At 41.2% G+C, this 15,145-nt stretch overlaps 1 protein-coding gene across 1 annotated transcript; it reads left to right on the forward strand.

The window, feature by feature from the left end:
• Positions 1 to 9,832: 9,832 nt before the first annotated feature.
• Positions 9,833 to 14,927, forward strand: LOC124996566 (Golgi phosphoprotein 3-like). The gene is made up of 5 exons (XM_047569714.1): positions 9,833 to 10,261; positions 10,859 to 10,990; positions 11,212 to 11,326; positions 11,448 to 11,608; positions 12,469 to 14,927. Exons 1-5 carry the CDS (start codon positions 10,052 to 10,054, stop codon positions 12,730 to 12,732), a joined length of 882 nt encoding a protein of 293 aa, XP_047425670.1. The 5' UTR covers positions 9,833 to 10,051; the 3' UTR covers positions 12,733 to 14,927.
• The last annotated feature ends 218 nt before the right edge of the window (positions 14,928 to 15,145 follow it).

The raw sequence follows: 15,145 nt of genomic DNA on the forward strand, positions 1-15,145 counted from the left end.
CACAACTGCTATAATGACTTTTCTCTTCAGCTCCAGCAGGCCGACGCGAATGACGCATATATATACGAGTAGGCATGTACACATGTGCACGCAGTTGTTTCCAACATGTGACATCACATTCTCGGCATGTCCCACAGGCCATTGTGATTGGAGGATATCATGTTCTGCTCAAGAGGGCAGTCAGGTCTTTGCATGACATCTGACATGACAGCGCGGCAGACGCAGGAGGAGACATGTGGAGGCTCTTGAAGTTCTTGTGTTCGCAATTTAACACAAGAAAGTGCAGGGCGAGGTCGATGCTTCGAGTGGCAAGCGTCCAGTTGTTTCTGAAGAGAGTCTGCTGACCTTAGAACCGCTCAGCGACTGACATTTCGAGAAGGAGACTGCAGCCTTGCAGCGGTCTGCTGGAGACAAAGCTCAGTTTCAGCCTCAGCAGAAGAAATTCTTCATAGACGTTTTTTAATGAGGGGATGTTTTGACAAAAACCCAAGTGCAAATAATAAAAATAAGAAGAAGAAGTAAGAAGCGGGAGGTTTGAACAGACCGGAGCCATCATTAACATTAGTAGTAACACATGCTTAATCAATTTTTATGTAGTGGCCATAAGTGCTCTCTTTATTAATTATACTCAGTTCAGTGGTACAATACCTCATAATAAACAAGCCTCACAGGCTTAGAGTGATACAGAGATGGTGATGAATCGTGAATACAGTTGCTTCTAAAAAGTCACCAATGTTTCTAGGAGATTGCAGCCGTCAGACGCCCACACACACAAACTGGACACAAAGCTCAGTTTCAGAACGTCTCCACAACAATAGTGGATTATAGCGGAAACATTATCATAATGGAGGAAGGTCACATCTTATTTTGTTTTACGAATATTGAGAAGGTCGTTGCACCAAAGCCTCAGCAGAAGCAGTTTTAATAACAGTTTTTTAAATCAAGGTTTTTCAAATAATAATTAATGAAAAGACAAATGCTCAGGTTCCCGTGACTGGGACGTCCGAACCCATACTCTGCATCATTATTAACACATGTGCCTTTTCTCGTTTGTGCCCGATTAGTCGCTAATGTAGTGAGTTTCGGTTCTGGTTGAAAGTCAGGAATAATTTTAGGAAAACTAAACGTTTCTCTCACAGTCCGTTCACTGATACGGTACTGATAATAAACATGGCTCGTGAACGTAAGCATTAAACAAGAGAGTGAGATAAGTACGAAACAGCCAAATAAATCAACCATTTGTGCAAATGGTCTATGCACTGGCAACCATGTAACCGTTTTAAAATTTAAAACAATGTTAAATGTTCGTATCATATTTGTATTAAAACCTTGTAGTGGCAGTAAGTGCTCCTCCTCTTTACACTGGATAAGTGTAACTGAATAATACATAAAATAATAACCCAATACAGCTCTGACTCCATCAATTTAAGTGGGTATTTTCCAAAGCTGCACCCTTTTTTTCCTAAAAAAAAAAAAAAAAAGGGTTCTACTTATGTTTTTCCTCATGCTCATGTTTAGGAAATTAATCTTCAAGACAGATTAGCTCTGCCTTTAGCTGAACATTTTTTCTCAGTGGATTCGGTCTCTCTGGTTTCTTATAATAGTCATGTCGAGAGCAGATCTCGTCTCGTGACCTATAACTCTTTAGCGTCTTGAAAGTACAACCAATACTTTGACAGATTTCACTTCCTTGTCTGCAAGAAAACTGGCCTTTAAACTACTTAATTTTACTCTGTAACATCTATAACCCGTTTTATCTCCTATAATAAATGATAACTAAGTGTACATTTAGTTGCAGATTACTATTTTTATCATTTTTTTTGAACCTCTGAACCTTTTACTGCGGCTACTGAACAGTGAGCTTATGGTATTTTCCCTCATATGGTTTCAGTGTAACCCTATAGTGACTGTTTAGAGTGTACGCTCTTGACTTTTATTGCATTTTATTCCGCTCGCTCAGCCTGACCCTTCGATCCACAGGCAAAACATGAACAACGCATCCACGCGAGGGAAATACGACCCCGTATGTACCAGTGAAATACAGTGAACGCAGAGATCGTGTTACTGTCTGAGTGAAACGTTGTGTGACAACAGAGGCCGAGGGGGTTTTGTCTTGGTCGACGGTTTACTTCTTGTTTTTGAATTCTCGTGTCATAACTGTGAGTCGGTAAAGTTTTGACAGACTTCGTTTTGGTCATGTTGACAGGTCGTCTGTGATGGCTGTGAATTCAGGGGCTGAGAAGGGCACAAAAGTTCCACCTCGGCCCCTCAGGGGGGTCACATCTCCTCAGGTGTACTCGCTGGTCCTCGCTGGGAATATCTTGTACGTATGCATGCGTGTGTTTGACCCTTCTACACTTGACCGCCCACTGTGCACCCAGACGACGGCTGAGATCAGAAGGTCTCCATGCGCCCTCATCATGTTCACTTTTACTCGACTCTTTTGACCGCAAATCTCATGTTTTGGGCTAACAGCGGTTGGCCTCTGACCACAACCAGGGAGAAGCATGAGGAGTCATCTGGAGAGGATTACCGGCTGGCACTGGATGGAGCTGCAGTGAACCTGCCTTTTCTTTACTTTTTCTTTTTTTTTTTTTCAGTGCAAGAGGTTTCAGATTGTAATTTATATATGTTAAAACAATGTGAACGCAGTTTCGAAGCTTAATGGGTGGCCCCCACTGCCGCTGTGTTGTCTGTTCCTAACTAATTGACAGTAAAGTGGCAACGTCCAGGTCTAAGTGATGCAGGAGTGCAAAAAACTGCAGTTTATCAAGTGGCCACTTGAGGCTTCCTCCAAAAGGGAGCAAATCCCCATAAACCCCCCCATGTTAAAAATCACAACTTTACATCAATATTAAAAAGACTGCTAAAAAAAATGATTTTGGTCTCAATAGTTCAAAATTCATGACAACTGTACGAGTTTATTTTTTTTCTAAGGTTTAAAATTCTTCATAATTAAGGGTGTTGCCGCTTTGAGTGACAGGTGGTAGCCTGAGCTAGCAGGTAGCAGAGAGTTGGGTGGGCGTGTCTCAACATCCGACACGACCTCCCCTATGTCCATATTTGGAATATCCAAGTGTGGGCGGAGTAAATCTTATCCAACATGGCGACCACAAGCCCCGCCCACTTCGGGCTTCATTATCTTGGTTCAAAATCCGAAGGGTGACGTTACCATGGGTTTATCCATAGTATATATACAGTCAGTGTTCACAGCTGCAGGTGATGCAGAGGTACAGACATGTGACTGCACCCACTTGTCACTCAAAGTACCCACAGACCCTTAATTATTATTAATTATTAATATTTTTTTTCACTGTCTCACTGTTCTGATAGTGGGCCACAGTAGGAATCTATTTTCAGTTAAATAAATAATAAATGTGAAAAATTCAAAGAAGCCTTTTACATTACTTGCTCACCAGAAAACAGGACACAAAAAAAAACTTTAACAACTGCCTGAAAAACACTGTAGCAGCTAAAGCCTCAGATATTTGCCTCGGGAGTTGGTGGGGGCCAAAAATAGAGCTAAAAGAGAGCAGCCGTATTTATGTTCACCCGGGGGCCAGAAAAGACTATCAAAATGTTGATCTGTAACTGCTGACTAAATAAGCAACTGTTTGGGAACACGCTCGTATTATTTAGAGGATATTTATGTTTCCCCAAAGCGTCTAAATAAATAAATAAATATTTTAACGTTTTTGTCTTTCTTAAACTGGTATAGATGCATCAGTGTGGCAGTTAATTGAGCTGGAATAAAATATACTGATCAGGCAAAACATTATGACCACTGCCAGGAGAAGTAAATAACATTGACCATCTTGTTACAATTCAGTGTTCTGCTGGGAAACTTTTAGACCTGGTATTCATTCATGTGGATGTTACTTAGACATGTAGCACCCACCTAGATCAGACCAGACACCCCCACCCCATAGTAATGTTACTCTTTCATGGCAGTAACCATCCTCAGCAGGCCTTTTTTATTTTTATTTATTTATTTATTTTGCCTGATGCCTGATTTATTTTTACTTGTGGTTTTTAAGAGTGTTTCTATGTGTGACCAAGCAACGTCTCTTGTGGATCATTAAAGTCTGTCTACGTCTACGTCTTTGGCCTCCAAATCCACTAGATCCTAAACTGTGGGATGATCCACAGAGGCCCCTCCCCTCATCCAATAGGACCCAAAGTCCCCCCACTAACACTCACTAACAACACTGTGTTGCCAGAGACCTCAGGACGCCCTCAGAAGACCCATGTCCATTCTCCCTTGAGTCACAAGTTAGACCTACACAATATTAGGAAGGTGGTCATAATGTTATGCCTGATCGGTGTAGCTCCACATTATACAGCTGGGTAGTTTTGCATATAAAATATTTACGCGAGAACTAACGTCTATCAGTACAGTCGTCAAATAAATACAGCCACAGACCTTCCTACTGAAAGGAAACCACTCAGTTGAAGGCAAATTAAATCAAAACGTTACTTCCTGGAGCACAGGACTTGCTTGTGTTGTTTTTAACTGGGCAGGGGCGCCTTGAGTCACTTCATCACTTCTACCGGGTAAATAAACCAACGCCAAGCACGAGGTCAGACGTGTTGTTGATTCATCCGCCGTTCCCCGTCACTGCTAATCACAAACCTTAATGAACCGTGTGGGGATCCTGTCAAGTCAGAGGTTTTTCTCTCGCACAAACAATAGGAGCTTCTATTTAACGCCGGAGCGACTGGGCGTGAGACTCTCTCTGTGTGCGCAGGGTGTAAATGTGTGTGTGGACGTGCGAGTGTAAATGCGGTCACGTGTGCGTGACGCATACAGTCGGGTTGTTAGAACCTCTGGAGGGGTCCGATTGTTAGAGGCTTCCTGGAGAACTCTAGCAAGGAGAACAGAGGAAAGGGAGGATCACATGTATTCTCAGGCGGCAGATAAAGAACAGTTTCATTTTCTTTTTTTTGAATTTATCATTCATCTGTATTCATAAGCTATGAAACACACTGTTTTATGGTGGAGTATCTTTGCAAATGTTGTTTGCGGGAGCTGTATTGATTAGAAATATGAAACACAACCTGTGTAAAGTGCATTACTAAGCCACAGGCAGACTCTTGTGCTTCTTGTGCTGCTTGTGCTATCGCTCATCTAGAAACATTTCAGTGTACAAGCTTTAATAATTAAACAATAACTCGCTGTAAAGGAGTTTTTGGCTTCTTTGGCAGCATAAAAAACAAGAAAAAACAGAGCAAAGTAACATGGAAAACGCTGACTTAATTGCACACTCGGCTGCTACAAGTCATATATTTGGCTTTATTAACTCTTTTTTTAGCTCTATGTTTGGTCTCCACCACCTACTTGTATGAAACATTCATCACGTTCGCTGTAACATCCTCTCAAGGGTCTTTAGAGCTTTAAAGCTAGCTATACAGTAATAAACAAGATTATACATGCTCTAAACAAACTTTAGCCAATTAATCTTCCTTTTTAATGAGGTTAGCGTTATCTTTCATTCTTTCAATAATCCATGATAAAATTCCTCCACCCAGTGTCATGTTCTCAGTATGTGGTTGACCCAGGACAACGACTTCATTCAGCCAGTTGCATGTGATAAAAGGACTTCCTCAGTCCTCTCTCTGATCTGTGTCCCAGATACAAAGATCTCAATACGCGTATTCAACCCGCCGCCGTGGAGTAAAGTTACAACTGCAGCATAAGCTGTAGATGTATTACCTCACTGTTGTGTTTATTATTCGTGTCACTGTGAACGGGACAAAAGCAAAAGCACTTCCTGTAATTGTGCAGAGCTGGAGCAGATGTTGAAACAGACATCGTTTTGGAGCTTTCTTCAACTCACTATCACTTTTTTTCTCCCCCCTCCTCCTGCGTCTTTAGTGTCCTTACTACATGGCATAAAATCCTTATTTAACCCACCTTGGCTCCCGTCCAAGGACGCGCTGCTATCGCATGACATTGTGATTCTCTCCGAGCTCCTGTTTCACACACTTTTTAAGTTCTCACCAGTCAAGAAAAAAAAAAAGAGAGAGAAAATGTCAACCATGGAGAAATTTACAGATGTGACCTTTTATTTTTCAATGATTCCCATACAGTTCGCTCTCTTATTTCCCATTTCTGTAAAAAACTGCGAGAAAAATGATAGGATCTTCACTTCTGAGCGCTCCAAACGCAATCCCAAAACTGCGTTTCTGCTTTTTCTCAGCCTTCTGAGATGCACTGGGGCTTTTGAATATCACCAGCCATTAAATGTAATTATATTTTCTCAGCTATTACTCTCCTGCGAGAGGCTGTGCAGCAGGCGGTTGAGATATTCTGTGATTCACTTACAGCAGAGCAATGGTGAGTGACTTCCCGAGTTCCCTCTGCGGGGGTGTTGTCTTAAAAGACCGCGCGCGTATGTGCATGTGAGCATTCGTGTGCATTTATATAGAGAGGTCACTAAGGGTCACTCCTTTGCCCACTGCAGAGACAGGAAATGGCTCCAATATGGGTCTGAGTGTGGCTTCCTTGAAAACTCTGGGGAGCGATTTAGGCTCCTCGTCAGGACCAGAACTTCAAGATCAGTGAGCGCAAAATGTACGTGAGTGGAAAATACAGATGTTTTGTGCGGGCCATTTGAAGCCGTGGATCTCTGGGAGGCCTCTCGGGGACCCAGAGGTTTATTAACACTGACAGTGAAGCAGAGGACAATGAGCTGATATGTCAAGAAAAATGGACGTCCGGGGCTAAAACATGAGCTTATTTAAAAGCTGCAAAGAGGCTCGAATCATACGTTTTTATCAGGATTTAACTAGAACCTAATAATTTTTTTTTATTACATGCTGTGCGGTAGTGGGGAAGTATTAAATAATTCACTAGCTTTTAGTTTGCACCTGTCCGCAGACTTGAGACTTGGCCGTTAGACTTTTTTCCAGACCTAATGCCGTAACACTTGCGCATTCTGTCATCTTGGACCGCGCGCAAATATGCTACTTACATGGTCAGAGAGTCGGACGCCTGTCTCGTCTGTGATGGTAGTAGAGATGGTTTGTTTACACGGAGAATATTTCCAGCCGTCTGGGTAATCGTCTCTCCGAGGGATATTCAGGGCCACACTTACAGGCCTCTCTGTCGTCAGAAATGCAGACAGTGTTTGTTACTTGCAGGCTGTGGATCTATCTGACATGTTATGGCAGAGTTAATAAAGGAGGGCTGTTTAATTAGGCTGCAAAACGCTTGATTTCCTTGATTCATGATGTGCAGCTTTCAGGGAGGCGTTGTTCACCGCTGAAACGGCCAAGTATTTAAATTAAGAAAAAAAAAACATAAATATCACATTAATTTAGAATAATAATGATTATATTGGATCATAAAATCATAAAAACTCACTTTTACTTTGACATTATGAACTCAAGACTGTTTCATTTGAAGTGCTTTTAATTTGGTAACGGCCACTTCTACCACCAGCATGTATTTCACACTTAATATTTAAAGTTTGTTATTTATAAACCGTGTGTGAAAAAAAATGCCGACGCTACTTCACCGACCTTGTTTCCTCACAGGAAGCAACAGTTTCAATCTATCTCAGAGTAAATCTTGTTTTTATGATCTGTTGTTCTTGCTGCTTCCAATCTGAACGTATTTACGGAACGAACCACTTCTTCCCAAAGCAAACTCGTTCATAATTTAAATATCCTGGGATCGTTGTTCATGGCCAACTTTATGGGACAGATTTTCCAGAATTGACTTTAAATGAGTCTGAATAACTGGTCTCATGTAATGAGACATGCAGGCCACGGAACACGTTGTTTGCTTTTGTCATTACCATCCAGGAACTCTTGCCGATAGTGATCGTGCTGCTTAATTAAATCAGAAACATCGCACAATGTACCTTTTAAAAAACATAGTCTAAATATCAACAATGCATAGTGGAAAAAAAAATCATGAGACTGAATCTGGTTCAGTTCTCATTCGTCCTCCAGCTTAAACCAGGTTTAAACTCCAGTTTCGGAAAAAATGGTCTTGTTGTCTGCACATTTTTTTTTTTTTTTTGTGCATCTGGAGAAGACAAAGCTGATTACGCTGGACACAATTGTCCATAGAAGGACAGCTACATCTCAGGGGTCAAATGTGGGACTCCTCCTCGGCGACAGACTGAATGCAGGCTCTCTGCATCATCATCTTCAAGTGGAGAATCACACGCAATACTGACATTTACAACCAAAATACCTTCCTTATACAGGCCCTATACAGTTTTACGTGCTTGTAAATAAGACACCAGCAGAATGGACAATAAAGAATATATTGCAACATAAACAATCATTTGCATCTAGAACAAAAAAAATATATATTTCTACAAGAAAAGATACACTTTCTGTGTTTACATTTACTATTGCATGGATCACTGGTATTGCAACATTATAAGCATTACAATGTGCACTTCAATTCAGCCTATGCAGTGTATGTGTATCACTTACATTCAAATTATTTGATTGCTTTTTGAATACAAGTTGTAATTTTCCGACTAGTTTCCCCCATGCTCGTTAGTTCTGGAGGTAAAATGCAAGAAAACAACAGAGAAATATTATGTTTTTATTTCGTGGGACATGTTATAAGCACAGCCGGGACAACTGTTCCGTGCACTGCACAAAATACTGTAAGACATTTGAGATCGCGGTAGGCAGAGCACAGGTGTAACTAATCAAAGTCAAAAGAGAAAAAAAAATGTTTGAGGGACAAAGTTTCTTGCGTGCCGGCTCATTAAAATTATTACTTCCACCTGCGCCTTTGCTGCTATAAGACAAAATATCTGACATGAAAAGAACCGAACAGACAGTCCTGTCCTGTATTCAAGGTTTATGCACCAGCGTTTTCCCACTACTCTTCCCTTAATGTAACTCAAACAACATGAGGAGAGCACTACAGCGCATTAGATGGAGGGGTAAGGAGGTCAAGTAGAGGGCATTTGGGAGTTTATTTGATAAATCGTCATCAGTGATGGACCTCTGCCAGTGATGAAGTGCTCTTGTAATAGCTGACATACAGAGTCGCTGCAAGACGTGGCAGAATTAACCAATATTACAGTGTTTGGAATAACACTGCCATTTAACATGAACAGTCTAGTTTTAATTAAGTTTATTTTAAAGTCTAGCCTATTTATTTTTCAGCTCTTGAGGCAAGGTACATAAAAAAGAGGGCGCCATATGGTTTGTTCAAATTCAAAGAAAGAGCACTGGCGTTATGGAGTTATATGTCCCATACAATGACTGCCACCTTGTGTTAAAAGTCTATACTACATGAAATTTCTAATGGCATTAAATAAGTTTCAGAGCTGTATGTCTTTGTATTTTTGGTGGTATATTTTTTCTGCTTTTCCAGGAACGCACTCTCCCATATTCAAAAACCAACAAGATGTTTTTATTATTATTATTATCATTATTATTGTAATTATTATTATCACAAATTACTTCTTTTTGTCGAGTTGTCTACATATTTTTGTTCACCGTCTTGTGTTTTTGTTTAAGTTTTATAAATCAATTTGACATGACTTGACTAAAAGTATGTCTTTTAGGGTTAAATGTTATTGTTAAATGTCATTGTTAGTCACTGTGTAGCATAGAGGTTGTTGTTCTTTAAATTGTACACATTAAAAAAAAAAATTACATTAAAAATTAAATAAATTCTTTAAAAAAGTATTTCCTCCAGCCCTGAAGGCAACAGGCGAGATGCGTTCACGGTCCATGTTCACGGTTGAGCTCAGACTCCAGTGACGCTGCCACCATGTTGGATCAGGAAGTGGACGGAGTCCTCCACCATGTTGGATCAGGAAGTGGACGGAGTCTTCCACCATGTTGGATCAGGAAGTGCGCAGAGTGTGCCACCATGTTGGATCAGGAAGTGGGCAGAGTCTATGCAGGAATCCCGACGCGAGCTTAGCGTCAACGGCCGTCTTTATTCGATCGGTCCACCGGCTCCCTATTTCCACCTTTAACATCTAGATTACATGCTGTGCGGCTTTCCTTCTGGTCGAGGTAGAAGCTTTTCTTCGAATCCGGTCGTTTTGCAGCCCCAGCTATGACTTCTCTCACGCAGAGAACATCGGGCCTCGTCCAGAGGAGGACCGAGGCCATTCGCAGCGCCGCCGCCGACAAGGATAAGGAGTCCGGTGGCGAGGAGGACGAGGTGCGCCGCGGGGAGGAGGAAGACGAGGACAAGGGGGACTCGAAGGAAACTAGGCTCACTCTCATGGAGGAAGTGTTGCTCTTGGGCCTCAAGGATCGAGAGGTGAGGGTTGTTTGTGATCCGTCAACCATGCTAGCAGCTAGTAACTTGTTTGCTATGTTTAACACAAGCTAACATTACTGTTTATGTTGCGTCATCAAGCGAGTTTGCTAACGTCAACAGTGCTAACTTTTTGCTAATTCGGTGTGTTGTTAACATTTTGTTCATCATTCCGTGCAGCTGTGACCGTTTTTGCTTTTTAAGTGTTACTGTAAATCTCTTACTAAACGGTGTCATAAATGCAACGTGTCAATAGCCAAGTTAGCCAGTACTTGTTTTTTTCCGTTGCGCTTTATTCGTATTCAGAAGCCTTTGGAGGGGGGGGAATGACACCAATTAAGTTAATTGACAAATATGCTTATCTACGTGCCTTGACTACCCTACCTAGATAGATAGATAGATAGATAGATAGATAGATAGATAGATAGATAGATAGATAGATAAGATAGATACCTTGACAACTTGCCAGCAGCGACGTGAAAGCCTCCTTTCATCGTAGAAAATACCGCAGTTCGCTTTGGAATAATATTCCTACCAACACGTCAGCTAAGATGGCAACTCATTTCTCTTTTTTTCTTTCTGTTTTTTTTGTCCTGCAAGGGCTACACGTCTTTCTGGAACGACTGTATTTCTTCCGGGCTTCGCGGATGTATGCTCGTCGAGCTGGCCCTACGGGGTAGGCTACAGTTGGAGGCCTGCGGTGTGAGGAGGAAAAGCCTGCTCGCCAGGAAGGTCAGAATCACGATAATATGTGTGTGCCGAGGAGATGCATGAACGGCCCTGTGGTACCAGACACTTGACACCTTTTGCTTTTTGTTTGTGTACACACCAAATAGTGGGTTTATAGTCATACAATAAGGTGGTGACTTGCCACTCTGTAAATTCTTTCCAGTCAGGATGTGAGCTGCTGAGGTAGTCACTCAGTAACCAGCGTTTCCTTATTCTTTCACAAGGTGATCTGCAAGTCTGACGCCCCAACAGGAGATGTGCTACTGGATGAGGCCTTGAAGCACATTAAAGAGACCCAGCCTCCAGAAACTGTCCAGAGCTGGATAGAGCTGCTGAGCGGTGAGATGAGTTTGTTAACAAAATCGTGAAGTTGTCTATCGGTGACATGTTTTCGATGTCGCCGCCGGTCTTGTGTGATATAATGAAACCGTGTTGACGTCTCTCCCTGTCGTATCTGAAGGAGAGACCTGGAATCCCCTCAAGCTGCACTACCAGCTGAGAAACGTTCGAGAACGTCTGGCTAAAAACCTGGTGGAGAAAGGTGTCCTCACCACGGAGAAACAGAACTTCCTGCTGTTTGACATGACCACACATCCTCTCACCAATAGCACCATCAAACAGGTACGGCGTGGGAATCCACTCACTCTTTCTCGACTTATCACGTTCATTTACATGCAGTGGAACTGGAATCGCTCCGCTCGTCTTTGTCAAAAGTTTTCTGTTTGGATGTTTAACCTTAAGAGGAAAAAAAAAAAGACTGTCACACCCTCAGATTAATTTCCTACAAGTGTGACCTCTATTTGTACAGGTGCACCTACACTGTATTGGTCCTATTGTATGAAAAGGATGATATATTACTCTGCACACATATCTCCATATCCTGTACTCAGTAAATACAGTGCACTGTATTGTTTCATAGTAACACTTCCTATGTGTGCATTAGGAGGATAGCTTAACATCTAGTTACCCGTGGCAAATTACTCATAACCCTAGCTGGAATTAACTTATACATTTACTTTTAATGACAATAAGAGGCATAATATATTATAATATATTTGTGTGTGTGTGTGTGTGTGTGTATATATATATATATATATATATATATATATATATATTATATAATATGAGACATCACAGCCCCTGGGTTCAAATACAACTACGTTTTTTGATCTTACATTAAACATAACAATATGGCAGTAGACTAGTAATAACGAATGGTTATTTTTAGATTTATACCCTTACTCAATAGCTTTCGTATTTTAATATACAAATTGTTAAAAAAAAAAAAAAAAATTACGAAACTGTGCACTTTTATCTTGCGAGGGAAACAAACTGCTGTCTCACTCTCGTAGATTCATATCGTTAAAGATGAAGCTTCATCCAGGGCCGATATTAATATGTTATGTAACATTTGTAGGAGACTGAAGTGTAAAAATGACTTGATTATGAGCTTTAAAGCTGCTGTGTGCTATCGCCCACAGCGCCTCGTCAAGAAGGTCCAGGACTCGGTTTTGGAGAAGTGGGTCAACGATCCCCACCGCATGGACAAGCGCGTTCTGGCCCTGATTCTTCTGGCTCACTCATCCGACGTTCTCGAGAATGCCTTCGCCCCGCTTCAAGACGACCAGTACGACCTGGGCATGAAGAGAGTCCACACTCTGCTAGAGCTGGAGCCCGAGAAAGAGAGCATAAAACCCAACGCCAACGAACTCATGTGGGCCGTAGTGGCCGCTTTTACTAAATGAAAACACCCGATTGGTTGGACTGGAAGATCTGGCTGTGGTCTGTGTTATTTAATTGGTTGAAGGACTTCACTTAATGAGACAGACTTCACTTTAATGAGACAATCTATTTTGGTTGGGGAGCCTGTTTATACATCTGTTCCGGATGACATTTCGGTGGTAGTCCATATTAACACATTCTGATTGGTGGTGGGCTTCACCAAGTAACCAAGTAACAGTTGGTTGGACGGAACGGTCTCTGTATGAATAACGACTGGCTGCTTTCACACAAGTGAGGTAAAATATCTGCCACTGTAACCCCGGATATACCTAAAAACATCAACACTACGAACAGATGGGTTTCTGTTAGATGACATCAGAGAACACAGCAGGTGGCAACAGTAGTCATGGTGAATATGAAGATATCGACCGGGGCCAAGTTTCCCATCTACACCGAGGGAACTTCATCTCTTCATTACGTCAAGATCTGGTCTCCACACCCTCCCACATGCTCATGCAGGGATCAAGGAAAGCGAACCCCACGGTAATCGATGTTTGCATTCATGCAGGTGTCCCCCCCCCCCCCTATTCATTTGTGTTTGTGTTTGGAGTACATGTTAGGACAAACCACCTGAATGTTTTCCTCATTCACTCCTCGCTTTACATATTTTTTTCCTTCTTTCTTCCTTAATTGAGGAGGAAGGAGAGGATGAACACTTGAGTTCCTGCATCAGTAAAAGTGAGCTGGGTAATTTGGCCCTCAGAGACGTTGACCTAAATGAAGAATTTAACCTCGAGTTACCTAACAAAATTCTCCCATCAGCTTGCCGTTTGTTGCGAGGGTCCATTCTGTGTTCATAAAATGCAGCTAGTCTTCCATATTTGTTTATGTTGCTTATCAGTGCTTGGAGTAGCCCGCCATTTATCAACTGTTTTGCACAGCCAATAGCCCTGTAGGTAGGTTAGTGTTTATAGATATTTTTCTTGGGTTGATTAACCCACATGTGAAGACGAGATTGAAAACGGTAAACCTTAGCAACTATGGTAAAAGGAAAAAAGGACCTCGCTTACTTTGTCTACAGCTATTGAGCTTTATAAATACTTTAAAAACCATTCCATTTGGACACGATCATAAAAAATTAAAGACACATGCTTCTGCTCTTAAATTCAATAAGGATGCAGTGGAAACGAGAAGTTATTTAATCCCTTCAGATCTGGATCTCTGTGAACAGCCTTTACACTAGTGGTGGCTTATACGAATAAGAGTGAGAATTGTTAAATAAATGGGCTGTCTTCGTTTTTGTTAACGGGCACATTCACTCAAATTGTCTCACTTAACTCTAGTGCTGTGGAGCTGTGCAGTTACTCTTGGTATTACTTAGAGATATTCTCACGTGAATCTGAGTGAGCGAAGACTCCTCATCAGCTTCACAGAGGTCAGAGGAAGTGTCTTGTTTAAGAAAATCCCACACGATTAACCCACAAACAGTTTTACCTCCACCGAGGAAGTCCCCAATGAAACCTACGTGGTCTCTAATAATACCACTAGTTGGCACTAGAGGTAGGTGAGGAAATGTGTCGTGCAATTTGTGTGAGCTGCCCCTTTTTTAAGTTTTGCTCTTGCAATATAATATATCGCTCAATTTGTACTTCATGTCATAATTAGATGTTTTTTCTGTCTAATAAAGCCCAAGTGGGCATGTTGTATTATTGTATACATGCAGATGATGGGAGGGTTACTTGGGCCCAGATAAGTCCTCACTAAAGACTGAAACATCAACAACACATAGTCCGATGGAACAAAAACATGCTTTAATGCAGTTCTAAAAAAAAGATTCATTATATTAAAAAAAAATATATATATATATATATAATTATGAACATCATTCTGGTCTGATCAGTGTGATCCGTGGATGAAGTTAACATCACCTCTCGTTTGTTGACATAGTTCTTTTTTTTCTACTTGTGAAATACCAATGGGTATGAAGAACTGTTGAGATCCGTTTACAGCAAAGAGACCATGCATGCTTTCGGTGGAGGGCTGGGGTACATGTGGATGTAGCTACAGAGAAAAGGCTTGTATGTAATTATTAGTCATTTATGTGTACGATCTAATGGAATTCAATGAAAGGGATCTTCTCTCCTATCCTCTATAATTCTGTATGCTTTTTGTATTACCACACAAAATAAAGTAAGGATCCTTTAAGTGCCTGAATTTACACTGTCTGGTTATGTTTCATTTAATATTTTGTGTATATATATATAAATATATACTAACTCTCTAGCTAGGGTTCTGGGAAGTTTTGGTGGTTAACGTTGGTTTACAGTAAATAATACATTAAAAAAGGTAATATTGACATTCGCTTTCATGCAGTAATACATAACAATAACCAACTGACACAGGAAATAAAGACACAGCCTAATGAAAGGACGAGGT

Source organism: Mugil cephalus, chromosome 19 (assembly GCF_022458985.1).
Source record: "Mugil cephalus isolate CIBA_MC_2020 chromosome 19, CIBA_Mcephalus_1.1, whole genome shotgun sequence".
In the NCBI taxonomy this organism is placed as follows: domain Eukaryota; kingdom Metazoa; phylum Chordata; class Actinopteri; order Mugiliformes; family Mugilidae; genus Mugil; species Mugil cephalus.